Source organism: Canis lupus, chromosome 18, assembly GCF_048164855.1.
Source record: "Canis lupus baileyi chromosome 18, mCanLup2.hap1, whole genome shotgun sequence".
In the NCBI taxonomy this organism is placed as follows: Eukaryota; Metazoa; Chordata; class Mammalia; order Carnivora; family Canidae; genus Canis; species Canis lupus.
The window spans coordinates 43063384-43083964 of NC_132855.1; the positions used below are offsets into that span (position 1 = coordinate 43063384).

At 35.7% G+C, this 20581-nt stretch overlaps 1 protein-coding gene across 9 annotated transcripts in view; it reads right to left on the reverse strand.

Annotated features, from left to right (window-relative positions):
- The window catches only part of ANKIB1 (ankyrin repeat and IBR domain containing 1), a 170271-nt gene that overhangs the window by 31259 nt on the left and 118431 nt on the right, over nt 1-20581 (reverse strand). For all 9 annotated transcript variants that reach the window (XM_072784213.1, XM_072784214.1, XM_072784220.1 and 6 more), the window contains 4 exons: nt 17713-17921; nt 15234-15322; nt 9997-10141; nt 8181-8347 (listed from right to left, as the gene is read on the reverse strand). In XM_072784213.1, coding sequence (XP_072640314.1) covers nt 8181-8347; nt 9997-10141; nt 15234-15322; nt 17713-17921 — 610 coding nt within the window. The remainder of the gene's footprint in view (nt 1-8180; nt 8348-9996; nt 10142-15233; nt 15323-17712; nt 17922-20581) is intronic.

A 20581-nucleotide genomic window follows, 5' to 3' on the forward strand; every position in this document is an offset into this window, starting at 1 on the left:
TTTTCCTTGTGGTTGACTTCAAGTTGCATAACATTGTGGTCTGAAAATATGCATGGTATGATCTCAATCTTTTTTTTTTTTTTTTATCTCAATCTTTTTGTAGTGGTTGAGACCTGAACTGTGACCCTGTATGTGATCTCTTTTGGAGAATGTTCCATGTGCACTTGAAAAGAATGTGCATTCTGCTGCTTTAGGGTGAAATGCTCTGGATATATTTAAGTTCATCTGGTTCAGTATGCCATCTAAAGCCCTTGTTTCCAAAGGGAGAAGAAATGTGTGGGAAATATCAGAAAGGGAGACAGAACGTAAAGACTGCTAACTCTGGGAAATGAACTAGGGGTGGTAGAAGGGGAGGACGGCGGGGGGTGGGAGTGAATGGGTGACGGGCACTGGGGGTTATTCTGTATGTTAGTAAATTGAACACCAATAAAAAATAAATTAAAAAAAAAAAAAAAGCCCTTGTTTCCTTGTTGGCCTTCTGCTTAGATGATCAGCCCATTGCTGTGAGTGGGTGTTAAAGTCCCCTATTATTATTGTACTATTATCAATGAGTTTCTTCGTTATTACATAACTTACATATTTGGCTGCTCCCAAGTTAGGGGCATTAATATTTACAACTGTTAGATCTTTTTGTTGGATAGACTCCTTCTTCATCTCTTATTACAGTTACAATCTTTGGTTTAAAATCTAGTTTGTGTGATGGAAGGATGGCTACTCTAGATTTCTTTTGATTTTATCACATTTTGTTACTTACAACTTGAAATCTCCAAGCAACAGGGTTATCTAATTTGCTTTTGAATTTGCTGAATCCCAATTTTCTGTTTCACTGGAATTTGGCAAATTTTGATTTAGATAATTGAAAACATCCATTTATCATTTATAGCTTGATTTTACAGTATTTCTACAGCTATGTAAAAATCAGATATTAGAAAGGGCTTAAGGCCTTTACAAATTACTTATTTTAATTCAATATGATGGTATATTCTATAGTACAAAGGAAATTTTACAGTAAATAACAAAATATCATTTTGGGGGGAGAAAAACCAAATCTGTAGGTGCCATCATCATCATCATGTGTTATTTATTTATTTTTAAAGATTTTATTTACTTATTCATGAGAGACACACAGAGAGGCAGAGACATAGGCAGAGGGAGAAGCAGGCTCTCTGTAGGGAGCCTGATGTGAGACTCGAATCTGGAACTCTCCTGGGACTCCAGGATCATGGCCTAAGCTGAAGGTCATGATCAACCACTGAGCCACCCAGGTGTCCTGTCATGTGTTATTTTAAGCAAACATCTTATTTACAAAGATTAAGTCTGTTAAGACACACCTGCTGATGCAGGTAGTCTTACAAACTAAGAAGTAACATTTTACTGTATTAAGAATGTAACAGGGATCCCTGGGTGGCGCAGCGGTTTGGCGCCTGCCCTTGGCCCAGGGTGCGATCCTGGAGAACCGGGATCAAATCCCACGTTGGGCTCCCGGTGCATGGAGCCTGCTTCTCCCTCTGCCTGTGTCTCTGCCTCTCTCTCTCTCTGTGACTACCATAAAAAAAAAAAAAAAAAAAAAGAATGTAACAGGGTACCTGGGTTGCTCAGTTGGTTAAGCATCTGCCTTTGGCTCAGATCATGACCTTGGGGTCCTGGGATCAAGCCCCGTGTTGGGCTCCCTGCTCAGTGGGGCGTCTGCTTCCCCCCTCCCTCTTGTCCATCCCTGCATTTGTGCTCTCTCTCAAATAAATAAATAAAATCTTAAAAAAAAGGATCTAACAATTCTACTTCAAGCACATTAAAATAACTACTATTAAAAAATGGAAGATAACAAGTGTTGGAAAGGATGTGGAGAAACTGGAATCTTTACACAGTGCTCTGAGGAAACTAAAATGATGCAGTTGCTATGGAAAAGTTTGGTAGTTCTTCAGAATATAAGCCAGAATTATTACCTGATCTATCAATTCCACTCCTAGGTATATACCTAAAAGAATTGAAAGAAATGACTAAAACTTTTTCACCAGTGTTCACAACAGCATTATTCACAATAGCCAGAATATGGTTAACAACCCACGTGTCCATCAACAGAGAACAAATAAACAAAATGTGGTATATATACACATAGTAGAATATCAGTAGGCCATAAAAGGAATAAAATTCTGATATACACTACAACATGGATGAATTTTGAGACATTATGCTAAGCGTAGTAAGTCAGACACAAAAGGAAAAATATCATATGATTCCACTTACATTAAATATCCAGAACAGGGAATTCAGAGACAGAAAATAGAATGGTGGTTACCAGTGGCTATGCGGCAAGGGAGGATGGGGAATGGTTAGCGTTTCTGTTTAGTTAGTATGGGTAAAAGTCCCGTAAATGGATAAGAAAAGGTTGTACAACATTAGGAATGTACTTAATAACCACTGATGTACACACACACATATATATAAATATATACATATATATTTTATATGTATATAAAATATATGCTTTAAAGAAAAAAAAAGCACGAATTATCTTGAAAGAGTAATTTGCTTTGCTTTAATTCCTGACATTGTTGAATCTGGCATTTAGAAAATCTTTTCCATATCTGTGGTTTTATAAAGTTTCTTAGTAACTTAGGGATAGCTTAATAGTCATTCAAAAAATACTGAGTTGATTAAAAATGTAACTAAAAAAAATGAAGCAGATATATTACACTCACTTTTTAGTACATATTAAAATAAACTCTGCTTCCCAGAAATGTAAGGGATGTCTGTGATAATTGTTACTTTTAATTTGACATCTATACTAGCATACACTAGAGTAAAAAATACACCACAGATCTAGGAATAGTGTTTCTATATGGTGCTTGAGAATACAGAACCTACATTTCTCATGACTTAATTTAAAAAAAAAAAAAAAAGCTTAGATGTAAAATAGATTTCTGTATCTGAAGTATCTAAAACAAATGAAGTCAATGAATTAATTATTTCCATTAACTTTAAGAGTTTCCCCTCTGAAGATTATAAACAGCACATTGAATATTTTTTCCCTATTAGAATCAATACCAGTATGACTGGCTCTGGTGTCAGGACATTTTCTGACAGAACTGAGAAAATATTCATGGTGGGGCGGGGCAGGAGAGGAAAGCCTAATGTTTTCAAATGGAGTCTGAAAAAATAAAAGCTATTTCTTCAAAAGGTCATAATTGCTGATTGGTATGCTTGGTTGTCTGAGGCTGTGTTGCATTACAGAGCAACAAAAGATGTTCTTTTCCAGAACCTCATAGGAGGACATAGACCTGCTGCTTCCTCAGGTGCTAGATAGCTCAATCAGCAGGATCACTTCTGAATGTTCTAACTGGATGGCAGTTTCCAATGGAATGCTAAGAGGGTATAAAAAGGAGAGGCTTGTAAATTTAAAAAAAAAGAATAAGTACTATAAATTAAAAAAGAAGCTAGAGGTTGCCTTTTAAAACTAAGGTATTTGGGATAATAAGCCCAAATTACTTTAAAGAATGGTAATAACAATGCTACCAGATATTACGTGATTGATAATCTGAATTATGCCATGTGTAGGGAGAGAGGTTATTCTGAGACAAGTAATAAAGAGACTAGAATGTTCTATAGATTCTGGAAAGCTAAACTCCTGAGAAAAGTTTTAACTAAGACTAGCTGACTGGTGACAAGTATTCTGACAGACCTAGTACCTGTTGTTGAGTTTATACCTCAAAATGTCATTAAAAACAAGGGAATTGGAAAAGGAATTTTGCCACAGTCAACTGAAATTCATACACACCAATAGAGTAAGTTCACTAGGGGGAAAAGTGCTTCATTATAAAGAAAAAAAGGTTGTCTAATATAAAATCCTTAACCCTGTCCAAATACCATAGTTACTAATATCAAGAAATCAAGGAATGTCTCTTTCCTTGAAAATTTTCAATACGCACAACACTGACAGGAATATACACAAAGCATTCTGGAAAAGGAAAAAATCTACTAGTTTCATAACCTGATGAAAGAAATTCCTATCAAGAAGTTGACAATTTCAATTCACTGCCATCTTAGAACTTTATTAAGGACCCTGAGTGGGTCTTGAGTAAATAAGTAGAAATCCTCATTTTATGATTCTCTTCCTTTAGAAAACTTTCTCCCCTAATTAACTAAAAATTATAACTTTAAAAAAACTAATATTTTTGGGGTGCATGGATGGCTCTGTCAGTTAGGTGTCCAACTCTTGATTTGGCTCAGGTCACCTCAGCGTTGGGAGATCGAGCCCTATAATAGGCTCCGTGTTGGGTATGGAGCCTACTTAAGATTCTCTCCCTCTGCCTCTCCCCCCACCTCTCTCTCTCTCTCTCTCTCTAAACAAACAAGAACTAATATTTTAACTACCAGGCAATGTTGTAATACCTTACATGTACTGACTAATTCACATAACTATTCTTTGAAACTGGTACTATTATTCCTATTTTACATGCATGGAAAGGCTCAGCACTTTGACAAAGGTCACATAGACAACAAGCAGATGAGCTAAGATTTGAAGCCAAATAGTTCAGCTTTGGAACTAGTATATTTTATGTTGATTGCATCAGTTACAAAGGCTTCAACTGTATTACTGTGTTACAAGAGAGGATGCTTGTTTACCATCAAGTCACAGCTAGTTAGTGGCAGTTAAGTCTCAAATGTAGGCCCTGTGTCTCCTGATTCTCAACCATGTATTTATTTAGATGGGTGTGATACTTTGTATAGAGTAGACATGATACTTAAAACAGGGTCTTATGATTAATTTCTATCAAATACATATCATGTTTCATTTCTGGGCCTAGGACAAGCTGGGGAATAGGTTCTGTTTGTTGGCAGGACTCTGATACTTAAGTAGCTAAATACTGCCAGTCTGGAAAAATCTTTTCCCAGAACCAGAGCTATTAAGCTAAGGGACTGAGACTCTAATTTTGCAAGAGAAGATGAGACTCAACTATTAAGGCCCACAAACAAGAACAACATTTATTTTGCCCAGAGGACTCTTAAAGAGTCTGTTGCCTGTGAAATCTGTGGAGGAGATGAAGTATTGCTTTAACTCAATCAAGATCCATGATTCTAACAGCAAAGTAGGTTTTATAAAAATTCATACTGTGGGTATTGGAGGAAAATAGAATGAGTTGATGACAATATTAATGCACTAATGCACATTCCCTTGTGAAATTTCCTGAAATACCTGACAAGTCTGCATGTTGTACTCTGATGCACTGGAAACTTCAGTGGACTAGAGACCTGATGCTGTGATTTCTTATTAGTTGTATCACTATAACCCAAATCTTATTTGGTGCAATTTGTTTCATGGTGATGGTGACATTATTTTAAAGGTTTCTTTGCATAGTTCAGTAAATAAATGCTCCAGAGCTCCGAGTTTAAAATATCCAGCCAATTTTATTGCATAACTCTAAAATATATTTGACTTCTATGGATTTAGAAGAGATAAATTCAATTAAGTTTCTTCATTTTTAGTGATTAAAGGGACTGGAGACACTCTGAGGTGAGACAGGAGAGAAATGACCACTATACATAAGGGTAAATTGGAGTTCTTCTCATAGATTAGCATTTGGGTGGTATTAGAAGTATTTTTTGACAACAAATCTTTATTACTTTTAAAAGATTTTATTTGTTTTAGAGATAGAGAGCACAAGTGGGGGAAGGAGCAGAGGGAGAGGGACAAGCAGATTCCACACTGAGCCCAGGGTCTGATGTACAGCTTGACCCTGAGATGATAACTTGAGCTAAAGGCAGATGCTTAATTGACTGAGACACCCAGGTGCCCCCTAGAAAATCTTTAAAGAGTTGCCTCAGAAACAAAAGACTGTGAGTTAGTTCAGAGGGCACAGAAGTTACATAGCAGCATATTCCACTTACTAAAAACAGAGGTGAGATGGTCATTGGCTCAAGTTGTGAATAATGTACAGGGACAATATATCAAATCAGACAAAATATAATTAATACAGTCTAGGGGAGAAAGCATTCTAGGTTCAGTTAACAAGGGCAAAGAACTGTTGGGTGAACAGGTTACAATAGATGGGTTATCCTGTGGTGGGAAGGGAAATGTCTACCCCTACCTTTCCTTCTATCAATAAATATGTTCCGTTATATCCAGGCACACACTCCTTGAGGATGGCTCTCAACTCATCCTGTTGCATGCAGCTCTTAAAAAGAAGGAACTATTATTGCCTTTTCTTGTGGTTTTTGTTATCATCTTTAGAGAATATTTCTGAGCTTTCTGGAGAAAGAAGCAAAACCCTGAATCACAAGCCTTTATTTTATAAAAATATCTCTTATAAAGCTTCCTTTTGCATATAGCAGATTTTGCCTCTCTTTGAAATAGTAAATAAGGGCAGTAGAATTCTATTTAGAATTTTTTAAATTTATACAAATTTCTGATTATAAGTAAAGCTCTTATACTACATGAGTAAGAATAGGAAGATAAGAATGTAAAAACAGAGACTGCAAATTAATGCCTACAGAGGTGAAGCAGGCAATGTAAAAATCCCAGAATACTAGAATTAAATTGGAATAGAGAATAGCTATATCCAGAAAATGATGATTCTATTTGCTAAGCTCTCTGCTACTCTTCTGAACAGGAGAAAGAATAAATAATTACCAAAAGTGACCTTGAATCCATCTGGCCATTCACAGATCCCCTGAACTGGGATAAAATTCAAAAGAGGGCCTGTGGTCTTGGCATATCATCTCTAATTAATCTTGAATATAACCAGCCTGATATTTTGGAGTGTGACAAAGAATAAGCTAATACATTTCTCCAAACATTGGTCTAGAAATGTACAGTTTACAGCAACATATATGTTTATAGACTCATTCATACAGTTTAACCTATATTGGTAGGTTTTTCCACTTAGCTTTGTCATGTTTAGTCAAATCAAACTTACTACTTGCAGCATACAAAGGTGGGGAAGAACACCAAAAAGTGAAAGCTAATCAGAAGTAAAATTTAGTAAAAACTAGACCACAGAAACCAGAGAGGATTCTAATGCTAATTGCAGGTTCTCTCTCTCTCCCTGGCCCTCTCTAGCTCTCTCTCAAGTAAATAAATATTTTTTAAAAGCCTAAAAATAAATGAAATGAAATGATACTAATCATGTATTATCCTTGTGAAAATTGAGAAAAGTTATTACATAAATCGATTTCTGAGTTCTCTGGTTCATGTAGCATCCTAGTTGAAAAAAAGGCTAATTTAGAGGATTGGTGGGGAAGCTATAAAAAAGGAAAATATAAATTAGTAAAGCATTTAGAAGATAAAAAGAGAAGATGTGCTAAGATCAGAGAAAAATAAAGTTGACTTTGGTTTCTGATAAGTAAGTAGAGTCTTATATCCATCTAAAGTATATCCTTGCATATGCAATAAATCTGGAAATGAGAAAAAAGGAGAACAAATTCTGTTTCTTTTTCTGATTATTTAATTACTAAAAAACCAAACAGTTAATTGTCATTACATCTATTCTGAATAAAGCAGAATGGTGATGTCAGACATAATTAACTATACAATTATAAAGGCTATCCATTGCTATTTATCATCAGTTCATACTTATTGAGTAGACATACAAAGTGATTTTTAACTACGACTGTGCATTAGAACTACCTATGAGCTTCTTTTTTGGGGTGCTACTCCAAAACCTACTAAGGCAAAATCTTACTTGTTGGGGCCTAGGATGAAAATTTGGGAAAACTGTTTTAGTTAATTCTGGGCATCCATGAAGACTCCATGCTGGAGTCTTCAATTTTAAGAAAAAAAGTTAAGCTCTAAACATGCTCTAATCTATTTTCAGCAATTTATTACTAGAGTTTAAGGGCATGGGCTCTGAAATCAGAGCTGGGCTCTAATCCTATTTTTGCCATTTCTCAGCTACATGACCCTGGGCAACTTCTCTATGCTTGAGTTTATCTATAAAATGGGTGTAATAATAACACTCAACTCATAGCATTGTTGGGAGAATTTAATATATGAAAATATCTGGCATAATGCTTGGTACACATCAAGCACAAAACAAATTAAGCTATGACTATTCATTATACATGTTTTAATTTAAAAAGAATGATATAAAATATACACTTTAAAGGCCTAATTCAAGGTGCAAAGTCTCTTTAAAATCTATTAGAAAGGTGATTAGGCTGATTCCAACTTGTCTTATACTGACCAGCAGAAGAGGTGTCCTTTTCCACAGTCCACAGCAGGAGCTCTGAGCAAGGGAAAGCTGAGTGTATCAGACCCAGATGTATTTGACCCTTGTTTTGTAAGTCTGACTGCTCTTTCACAGCCTGGAGTAGGACACCATTTAATGGCAGGATTATTTTCAACAAAGGCCTGTTGAAACAGCAATAATAAAACACAATAGAAATATATTACCTCTTAATTTTCAGAGTGTATCGCAGGTCAGTTTACTTTAGAGAGAAAAAAAAAGAGTGAAATAAAAAACAAGGAGTAATCAAGCTCAAGAAATACTTAATTTAGTACCAGAAAGTATGGAAATTAGTAAGAAGGAAAAAAGAGGTAATTACCTTAGTAATAATGTGACTTTTTAAATTTATGTTTTTTTTTTTAAATCTAAAAACCAGGTAGATGATAAAAATGCAATTATTTACACAGAAAATGTGTATTTTAAAAATGTTCTCTCATACAATGCATTGCTTTTCTGATGGAAAACAATTATAAGACTATTAGTTGCATTTGAACTGTAAATTTCTAAACGGCACCCTAATAATACCTAAAAATCAGTATTATGATGGTTTGTTATGAAACAGGGCATCTTTTTGAAAAGTTCATATGTCATAGGGTTTAAACTACAAAAAATCTGCACAAAGCAGTCAAAAAATTTTTAAGAAACAGTGCGAGAGCAGATGCCTGTGAGTGGGGGGAGGAGTAGAAGGAGAGGGAGAGAAAAAAGTCTTAAGCAGACTCCCCGCAGGGCCCAAGTCAGGCTTAATTAATCTCATGACCTGGAGATCATGACTTGAGCTGAAATCAAGAGTCGGATGCTTAACTGACTGAGCCACCCAGACACCCCCCCAAAGTGCAATTTTTAAATCACACAAGAAAGCAACTTGCATACTTTTAGACAGACAACTCTTTAAAAAAAAAAAAAGATTTTATTTATTTATTTATTCACGAGAGACACAGAGAGAAAGAGAGGCAGAGACACAGGCAGAGGGAGAAGCAGGTTCCTCACAAGGAGCCTGATTTGGGACTCCATCTTGGGTCTCCAGGGTCATGCCCTGGGCTGGCGCTCAACTGCTGAGCCACCCAGGCTGCCCTGGACAGACAATTCTTAAATGGAAATAAAGACAGAAAAAAAATAAAAATGAAACTATTCTTTGAAAAAACCAATTCCAAGTTGATAATCTTTATTTCTGAATATTTCTATTTAGAAGTTTAAAATATGTGTCTTTTGGAAAACTGCAAATAGGTACTATCTACTTTGAACACTGTCTTGATCAATCCGTTTTAAAAGTGCAATAGGCAAATTAGTAAATAGTTTTGAACAAATTCTATTTTTGTGATTTACTACTTCAGCTTTTTACTTTTATATCTATCATGACTATAACAAAATGCTTTAGGGCACCTGATGGCTCAGTTTGTTAAGTGTCCAACTCTTGGTTTTGGCTCAGATCATGATCTCAGGGTTGTAAGATCAAGCCCTGTGCTGAGCGTGGAAATGATTGAGATTCTCTCCCTCCCTCTTCCTCTGCCCCTCCTCCCACTTACATGCATATGCATGCTCTCTTTCTCTCTCTTAAATAAACAAACAAACAAATAAATAAAATATTTTAAAAAAACCTACTAATACTTTAGCTTAAAACTTTCACTAATGTCACCATTCCTTCATGAAGTTTTTCTGGGAGATAAAAGTCAGAGTCCAAAGTTTTATGTGTTTTCAAAAATAAAACAAAAATCAAAATGTGTTATATAGGTTTAATAAAATTAAAATGATGGAAATCAGTTGACTGGCAGGATACCTTAATATCAAACTGTAGGTATCGTTTGTCCATTTCCTTAGAAACTACACTTTCTATGATATCCACAGGCACAAGTTGGAAGCAATCATATGCAGGGCAGAAAATGTTGTGAGCTTCACCTTCTTGAATTTTCAGATTCAAAAACCTATTAAAATTATCAATTGATAGAAAAAAAGGAAGATCATAATTTATTTGCACATTCTAAGAAGTTTTTCTTTATGCTGACTTTTTGGTTAGAGTATAATTAAAATAGCACCAATGAACAAAATATGGATTATCGATTGTAATACACTGGTTCATATAACTCACAAACATTATTGAACACTTACTACCTGCCCGACCATTCATTCATTTATACACATACACATATTATGTGAATATATATACTCATATTTATGTTATATATATAGTTTTTACATGTTCCTCTTTTGCTTTATCCTCCAAAAACTGAAACAATATATTTAACATTAAAATTTTAGAAATGAATGGTTTAAAAAGGTCATGCTCAATTTTCAATATTCTATACATTTAAAGAAAAGGGAGCACTTATAGAAAATTAAGTCATGGATAATCCATGATATTTGGGAGTGGCACTGGAAGATAGCATACTTTTTGAAGAAAAGACTTTTTGCTTATATTTCATTTAGACGAATATTAAGTTGCATGTCCTATTCTAGGTATACTAGTTAAGATAGCAGGGAAAAGGTCTCCTGGAGAGTGGCAGGAATCTAGCCCAAGGTGAATTAAGTGATTAAGGAGGAGGATTTTGAGTTAGAGAATTCCAGGTCTGTCACTAACAAGTTGCATAATCTTCAGCAATTTATTTACCTGTTTTGCCCCTAAGGTTCACTATCTGTAAAATGGAGATAATAGTAAGTGCTTCTTGGGGTTGTTATACAGATTATATGATATAATGTGTATGACTATCTGGATGGTGCCTGGCATAGAATAAGAATTCATAAATTTTAGCAAGGGTATTATTATTATTATTATTATTATTATTATTATTATTACCACCTATGGAAAAACAAGAAAACAAATGAGTTTTTGAAGTGTGATTTAACACTTAAACCTAGAGAAAATAAATGGAAAAACAAGTAATTAAGTCACCATTCTCTAGGGATCACCATCAACAGTTTGACTATTCTGCCTGCAGTATTTTCCTTTGGTTCTCAGTGTCTTAATTCAACTGCACTTAAAAATAAAAAAATCAAGCTAACTGAGACCTCATCAGATCTGTTCCTTCTGCCCCATTTCCACCTTCTTCAGCAATTTCATCTGGCACTTCAAAGAAAACAGAGCCCTCTCTTAATATCCTCCCTGCTACACCCCACAGCTAGCCATATCTTTAGCTATCTTTGCCTTCTTCTCACTCATTTCAGTGAAAGAGGGCTTCCTCCTTTATCCCCAAGCTAATCCGTAAAAACTCTGGCCAGCTCCAGAATTTGCACAATCCAGAAACCTATCCTCTCTCTCTCTGTCCTTCCCTCACGGGTCTTTTCTTTGACACAGTCAATATGCTCAAGTTTTTCCTACCCTGAAACATTCTCAATTAAATGATTCTTTTTAGCTCCATTTTCCTTTCATGTCAGTTTCTTGACAAAATAGCTTGATGATTTGTCATTTCTTCCTCAAGTCCATCCCACTGACTTCTCAACCTGCGATACTCTGGCTTTTTTTTTTTTTTTTTTTTTTTTAATCTGGCTTTTATAACCTCTTCACCGAATGGCCAGCTCTTAACAAGGCCATTAAGACTACCCATTAGCCCAAGGATTCAAGACCTCTGTTTTTATCTGCCTTGACTTCTCTGGAGCATCACACACTGCTAAACAGTTCCTTCTTTCAGATTCTCTCTTTTCCCTGGCTTCTAGGACTTATTTTTTTTCCCTCTGGCATTCTTCTTACCTTTGGTTGATCCTTATTTGTCTTTTTCACTAGTGCTTTTTACTCTCCTGATCATTTATGTTTTATTGTTCTCTAGGGTTTTCACACCAGGACTCTCCCCTCCTTCTGATTTCATTCAATCTTCCTGGGTGATCTAAATATTCTCAACTTAAAACTATCACCTACATGCTGATGACTCTGAAATTTAAAGCCTGGATCTCCCTTCTTAGCTACAGATCTTGACTACACACAATGTTTTTCCTTAAATGTCTCATATGCATTTAAAATTCAACATGTTTAAAATCTTACTCCGTTTTTCAATATGATTTAAAAACCACACAAGCATCATAAAACTCTGACATATCCCAACAGAAGGGCATTCTGTGTCTTAGTTGTCAGGTAAAAATTACCTGTAATACTGTGTGTCAGGAAAAACAATTTGGCAGAAATAAAGATGGATGAAATATTAGGGGAAATACTACAGAGCAGCAGTTCTCAAGGTGTGATTTGTGGACCTGAGACTTTTCAGGGGATTTATGAGGTCAAAACTATTTTCATAATGGTATGTATTAAAGCTGTTTTATTTTTTAGTTAAAACTGCTAGTGCCTTAGCATGAATCATGGCAGTGGTACTAAAACTACACTGGTAGATTTTATATTTTTCACTGCTTTCCACTTGCAGTTAAAGAAAAAAAAAAGCCAGTTTCATTTAAGAATATCCTTGACGGAGTAATAAAAATTATGAATTACTCGTTAATTATTAATAAAATTTATTGATTATTTAGTTTATTATATTAAATGTTAACTCACAAGTATACATCTTTTGGGTATTCTGTGCAAAAGGAATGGGGAATTTAAGCATAATGAACTTCCGGGGCATACCAAACAAAGCAAGGTGGCTGTCTCAAGGAAAAGCACTTAGGAAACTGTTTAAGTTACAAGTAGACCTACCTGCTTTTATCATGAAACATTATTTTTATTTGAAAGAGCAACAATAAATGATGATTGCTTGGACTTGGTTTTATAGTAGACTTTTCTGGAAGATGAATTAAGTGAGCTTGTCATGTCAAGGAAAAAAGTTGACAGAGAAATCTGGGGCAAACTTTACCCATGTTTTTATCTTGTAGGCCAATCATCCTTATGAAGAGGATAATAACTATCATTTATTGAGTGGTAACTATGTGCTAGGCCCTATTTGTTTTAAGCATTTTACATTTATTAAGCTATCTAACAGTCTGACAGTAATCCTATGATGTACTTACTATTAGCACCATTTTATAGATAAGGAAACTGAGGTACAGGGAGGTTACCACTTACCTAAATCAACAATAAGTAGCAGGAAGGATAATCTAGGCTGGGTAGAAAATAATTATTTCCCTTTCATTTAAGTCCTTGAAGTAGATACTTCAAAGCATCTATTGGATTGATAATATTATGGAGTAGGAAGAGTAAAATTAATTCAGTTTTTGAACTACCTAACGATTTTTAAAATTCCTTTCTTGTTTCTTCAACAAAGAAGTTTCTTTTCTACATGCCTATGAAAGGACAACAATTATTTTAAAAATGATTTTATCAATGCACAAACCACCCAACCTGGAACTTGTTTTCCTGCTGCTTGATTTGACAAGAACTACTGGCAGGATGAAAGGAGGGGAATCCTAGGCAGGTTGATAAAGTAACACAGAAAATAATCATTAGATTTTTCAAATTTGAATCTTACCATAAACTTCCCATGGCTAGTCTGTGATGAGTATGGGAGATGGTTCCTGTGATACAAGTATGGTGAGGGAGGTAAAGGAAGTTCAAAAAATTCAAGTAAATCCCTTGGGGAGGCTCAGTTTTCACACAGAAACCACGGTCAACAATAGCAAACTTGGTAGAATCCAGAAAATACTAATACAACAGAATTAACAATTTTAAGCTAAATAAAGTACTGTACCTGTGGCAGATTTTCTGCATTCATAATTAGGTCAAAGTTAGCTTTGGATTGTAAACTTGACCCTTGCTGATCAGTTTATGTATCAGTTGTATTGGTTTGATCTTATCGAATTAGACTCAGGGTAGAATCTAGTCTATGTTTTAAGAACAATGACCAGTTACTCTAATTTATTCTGACTTTTTAGGAAACCATAATATTTCCCCCCTCCAAATGAAATTTTCCTCCATATCCTGACTTAGAGGAAAAGAAAATGTATTCAAAATGAAATCAGAGTGACCGAATGATAAGTGTTGTCTAAAAAATTGGGAGGGAGGAGGTGGTGAGAGGATGAGGGAGGCAGATAGAGAAGGGTGGGAGGGATTTCAAGGAGAAATGAAGAAACTTTGGGGGTAATGGGTATATTCATTATTTTGATTGTGGTAATGATTTCATGGGTGTGTATATATGTCAAGGCTTATCAAATTATTTTAAATATGTAGTTTATTATATATCAATATAACTATTTAAGGAAACAAATAGAAAATTTGCTCAGGTTCTTGTTCTCTCGCCCAGCGTGGTACTCCCCCAGCTCCCTCCACTTGCTATCTGGTACTCCAAAAAAAAGAAGAGTTTGAAAACTTCTGAGTTTTAAGATTTCCTTAATTACTTATGACATGCTTTGCTTGATCATTTATGTGCTGCAAAGATAATATAATATTGTATTCTCATTAATTATATATATATATATTTATTTTTTATTTATTCATTCATGAAAGACACAGAGAGGCAGAGACACAGAAAGAGGGAGAAGCAGGCTCCATGCAGGGAGCCCGACGTGGGACTTGATCCCAGGTCTCCAGGATCAGGCCCTGGGCCAAAGGCAGCGCTAAACTGCTGAGCCACCCAGGGATTCCCTCTCATTAATTATATTGATCTTCTCCTTTGTTTTGTTGGTAAACCTCTCTTGAAAAGTGCAACATTAGAGCAAAATTAAGGGATGGTATAGAGTCTAAATATTGACAAGATAATGGGCAGGAGAATAGAGACAAATATAAGAAACAAAATAAATATCCCATTTGTACCCCACCATGTCTAGAAGAGACACCAAACTTTGAATTGATTAAAAAGGAATTTTAAACATTCATATTCTTACAGATTTTAAAGGCTATTTATTTGTCACAAAAAATGTAAAGAAAACATAAAACAAATGCTTATAAGTTATTAGAATATAAAAAATGCTTATTCTTGACATTTAGGTGTAGGCTTGAAATTTACATTAGATATAATATTCTTCCTTAGCAGTAAAGTATATTTCAGTGCAACTCTGAAACCAGTATGAATAATCCATATCATTGAATATCAAAAGCAGGCAATTTTATTACCAAATCAGTGTGTTCTCATGCAGTAAGAAATACTAAGCTGCACATATACTCACGACTCCCAGCATCCTCTACAAAAGTCATGTCCACAGGGCATATCCACTGGGTCTTCAAATACAGAAATACTGCACATACAAATGTCACACTGGAGATGAAGAAGAGCAACGATTTAAACGAAGTCATAGACAACGATATATGTATTTGTTCACTAGCTTAAGGCAAAAATATTGCTATAGTAATTATAAAGTTAAGTGTTTCAAAGTTATAAAGGAGGTTATTAAAGTCAGTGTGCCTATTTCTGACTGAATAACAAATGTCATGCCTACTTGATTATAAACTATTAAGGGATTAATTTTTAATTTATTTTTAAAGATTTTATTTATTTATTCATGAGAGATACAGAGAGAGAGGCAGAGACATAAGTAGAGGGAGAAGCAGGCTCCCCTCTGGGAGCCAGATGTGGGACTCGATCCCTGAATTCCCTGGTCACGCCCTGAGCGAAAGCAGAGCTTAATCGCTGAGGCTCCAGGCATCCCTATTAAGGGATTTAAATGTTTTTCATGCACAAGTCAAACTCTTAAATTCCAAATTTATTTATTTATCAGTAACTATGCACTTGGGAAAGAAAGTGTAAGAAACAACCATTAAAAAATCTATTCAGGCCAAAATCAAATTGTCCATTGCAAAATAACCACTTCAATTATCATGTCCTTTAGTCTATACTCATTCCAGAAAGTCTACAAAAACAGAGCAACTTTGTGTTTTCAACATAAAAACTCAGGCTATTCTGAGTAGCAATTTAATGATTTCCACCCAAGGGAACCCCACTACAAAACTATGTATCTTCTAAACAATGACTTGTTAGAAGCAAACATTCCAACATTACAGATGCAAATTATAGAAGTAGGATTCTATTTTCTTTTTTAAGAGTTTATTTATTTATTCATGAGAGACACAGGCAGAGGGAGAAGCAGGCTCCATGCAGGGAGCCCAATGCGGGACTCGATCCCGGGACTTCAGGATCACGCCCTGAGCCAAAGGCAGACACACAACCGCTGAGCCACCCAGGTATCCCAGGATTCTATTTTCTGAGAAGGCCTAGATAAAACCCAGGATGCTTTCATTTTTATCACATATTTTGACTGATTGAACTATTAAAAAAATGTCAGAATCTCCTGTAACAGCATACCAATGGTATGCCAATTAAAAATGTAGACAGTGGCAGTACTGTTTTTCAATAAAAAGCAATCATTTATTATGGAAATGTATCAAGATGATACACTCCAAAGCTTTATTGAAATTTTATATTTACATAATTATCAATACATCATGAGCATTTTCAAGACAATATAAAATTTTTTCATATTTTTACTTAAAGTACCTATCACAAACTCAACTTTTATTTATTTTTTAAAAAAGATTTTATTTATTTATTTGACAGAGAGAAAGAGCATGAACAGGGGGAGCAGCAGGCAGAGGGAACGGGAGAAGCAGATTCCTCAATAAGCAGGGTGCCCGATGTGGACTCGATCCCAAGACCCTGGGATCATGGCTGAAGCCAAAGGCAGACGCTTTTTTTTGTATATTTTTTTTATTGGAGTTTGATTTGCCCGCATATAGTATAACACCCAGTGCTCATCCCGTCAAGTGCAAAGGCAGACACTTAACTGACTGAGACACCCAGGCTTCCAACAAGCTCAACTTCTGATATTTAACTTTAAGCACCTAGAAATTTTAAGTATAAATATAAATTTTATTAAAAAAATTTTATAAAAAAATTTTAAGTATAAAATTTTAAGTAGATGGCTTTCTCAAACTTTTATGTTTTCTGTTTTGAAATGAGAAAAGAAAATCTTTTGTTTCTCAATCTATAATTCAGAGATAGCAAAAATATTCTGTGATAATGAATATTTACCAAAGGGTGAAATAACTGAACTCTTTAAGAAGGGTATATAGGATTCAATTACTAGAATACATTAGAGGTTCCATGAAACAAAACAAAATACACACACACACATACACATATATATTATATTTTTTCTTTTTCTGTTTTTTTTGAGAGAGTGAGAGCACAGAGGGGTGGGGGGGACAGGTGGGAGGAGAGGGAAAAGGAGAGAGACAGAGGGAGACAGAATTTTTTTTTTAAGATTTTATTTATTTATTCATGAGAGACACACAGAGAGAGAAAGAGGCAGAGACACAGGCAGAGGGAGAAGCAGGCTCCATACAAGGAACCTGACGCGGGACTCGATCCCGGTCTCCAGGATCACACCCTGGACTGAAGGTGGCGCTAAACCGCTGAGCCACTGGGCTGCCCAGGGAGACAGAATTTTAAGCAGCCTCCACATTCAGTATGAGCCTGATACAGGGCTCGACCTCACAACCCTGAGATCATGACCTGAGCCAAAACCAAGAGTTGGCCACTTAACCAACTGAGTCACTCAGGTGCCCCTTCCATGAAACAATATTAAATAATTTAAAAGTTAAAAGACTAAACACAAAACTATAGGAAGCACAGTGAATACTGAACCATACCAAACTGGTGTCCAAATCCCCAGGAGATAAACTTATTTCATCTGGAGAGGTGACAGAAGAACGTGTAGTCCTTGGAGTTCTTGGAGAAGGGAGTGTGTCCCAGGCATTATACCCACTTGGTGGTGGAGTTGGCATCTGAACACCTGATCGTTGGCAGCAATTCTCTGGGTTGGACATCCAAGCTTCAAGTAATTTCTCCCGGTCCCAGTCTTTAAGAGAAATGGAGTATCTCTCAAAAAACAGGAAATATGGTAATGTTTTAAGAGTTTCATAATAACAAAATAAAGATAAAGAGATATAGGCCATCTAAAGGAAGAAAAATTATTTATATCAAATTAATAAATGCAAATGAATATTTAGGTATGTTATGTCCACTAATAAATAAGTATTTTTTAAAGGATTTTATTTATTTATTCATAGACACAGAGAGAGAGGCAGAGACACAGGCAGAGGGAGAAGCAGGCTCCATACAGGGAACCCGATGTGGGACTTGATCCCAGGTCTCCAGGATCACACCCCAGGCTGCAGGCGGCGCCAAACCGCGGCGCCACCAGGGCTGCCCTAAGGAAAATATTTTATTTTTATTTGCTTATTTATTAAAGTAGGCTCTATGCCCAGTGTGGCACCTAATGCATGACTCTGGAGGATTCAGACCTGAGCTGAGATGAAGAGTCAGCCACTTAACTGAGCCACCCAGGCACCCCAATTCACTAATATTTTTAAACAGAATTTAAACTTTTATAATCTACTGTGGTTTGTAACTATGTCAATATCTAATAATATTATCAAAATTTCCAGTCATTTCTACTAATAATCAAAAGAGGTGCCTCACACATCACTTCTGGAAGTCACAAAAATTTTCATGGCATAGATTTGACTTAGGCATTTTACTCTTTTCAAGAAAAATATGTAAAATTTGCAATTGGTTTCACTGGTGTCAAGTTGTAAAATGGTTACATAGCTTATTATAAACATATCAAAATGCCAATGAGTCCAAAAATCATTTGATAAACAGCTTGAAAGGAGAAGAAATTTCTGAAGGGATTATTATGGTTATGAAAAGTTTTAGTGCATTAGGTATTGAGTTCATTAGTGCATTCTGTATTGAGTTCACATCTGACCTAACTAAAAAAGATGATCTTCCTACTGAACACTTTTAAAATTACCAAATGAAGCATGTTGTTACAAAGTTCAGAGCCATAAAAACCTTACCCATTAAAAATAATAAGTAAATACTTCTAGTATACTTCTAGTTATTTTGCTAGCTGTTTTATACATATTATTTCACTTGTTCCTTCCAACAAACTTTTCAATCATTATTTAGATGAAGAAATGAGGACTCAGGGAAGTTATATAACTTGCTCAGACTCACATAGATAGTGAGAGATTTGAAACCAATTTCTGTGATTACAAAGCCTGTTTTCTTTCTACTGTAGCACAATGTAGTACAGGGTCAAGAGCCGTATAGAACCAATTATCCAAAACAGACACATTCTATACAATTTTACCACTCTAATACAAATAGCTGTGGAAATTTTCAATGAAAGACTTTTTTCAACCATATTAAATCAGTGTATTTGGTGGCTTAACAGGATAATTATGACTCAAGAGATGCAATATGGATACAGCAAGTGTATTTCCAGCTGTGTAAACCATATGACCAGGGCACAGAAGTATAATGAAGATACATCAGCAGTTCTGTAAAGTCACAGCATACCATGCTGTCATTTGAGAAGATGGAAAAAGAGATTGGGAAAGGGTCAGATTACAAAGAGGAAAAAAAATCCAACAAGTGAAAAAAAACTGCATGGGTGCATTCCAGGAAATGTTGCCACATGGATGTTAGTACTTGGATAGTTCATTACTTACTTAAAAAGTTAAAATTACTTTTCTTAGACTAGTAAGATTATTTTTCCGAAGTATCCATTATGTTACTTTTTAATAAAGGGGGGAAAAAAGAACTACTATAATTTCTTTAGACAGATACTGAATATTCTAGATTTTAGACTTAGCTACTATGAATATTTTTCAGCACAACTCCTGCTTGGATTGTGTCACATCATTCACCTGGCAAATATTAACTGAATGTCTTACGTGCCATGCACTGTCAGGCAGCAGGGATACAATGGGAGGAATAATCAGGCAGGACTCTTGCCTTCATGAAACTTACAGTCTAGCAAGGAGAAAGACACTACGTAAAAAAATTATCACTGTCAGAGTGTTATGACAGGTAGAGAACAGCAGTCAGAGAAGGTGACTCTGGGGAAACAGCTTGAAGTAGACAACTGAAAGAGGAATGGGAGTTAACTAGTAAAAGAGAGTGGGAAATACATTCTAGACAGGTGTGCACAGCATGTTCAAAGACCCTGTGGTAGGAGGGAAGACGACATCCTTGTGAAATTCAAAGGTCAATATAGCTATAAGCATGGAGATCAGAGGGAAAGCATTGTGTGAGATGAGGCTGAATAAAATAGGGAGGGGCTACATAATGCAGGACTCTTATTTTTTATTTTTTTTTAAAGATTTTATTTATTTATTCATGAGAGAGAGAGAGAGAGAGAAAGAGAGAGAGAGAGAGGGAGAGAGGGAGAGAGACAGAGGGAGAAGCAGACTCCATGCAGGGAGCCCGACGTGGGACTCGATCCCAGGACTCCAAGATCATGCCCTGGGCTGAAGGCAGGTGCTAAACGGCTGAGCCACCGGGAATCCCCCACGAAGGACTTTTTAATAACACTGTGTCGTCAGCTCAGGAATAGTAGGAAATCACTGAGAACTTGAGCTTGGGGTTAGGAAGCACAGGTTGTCACGATCAGATTTGAAAAGATCATTCTGACTACAACAAAGAAACTGGATAGGGCAGGAGTAGAGG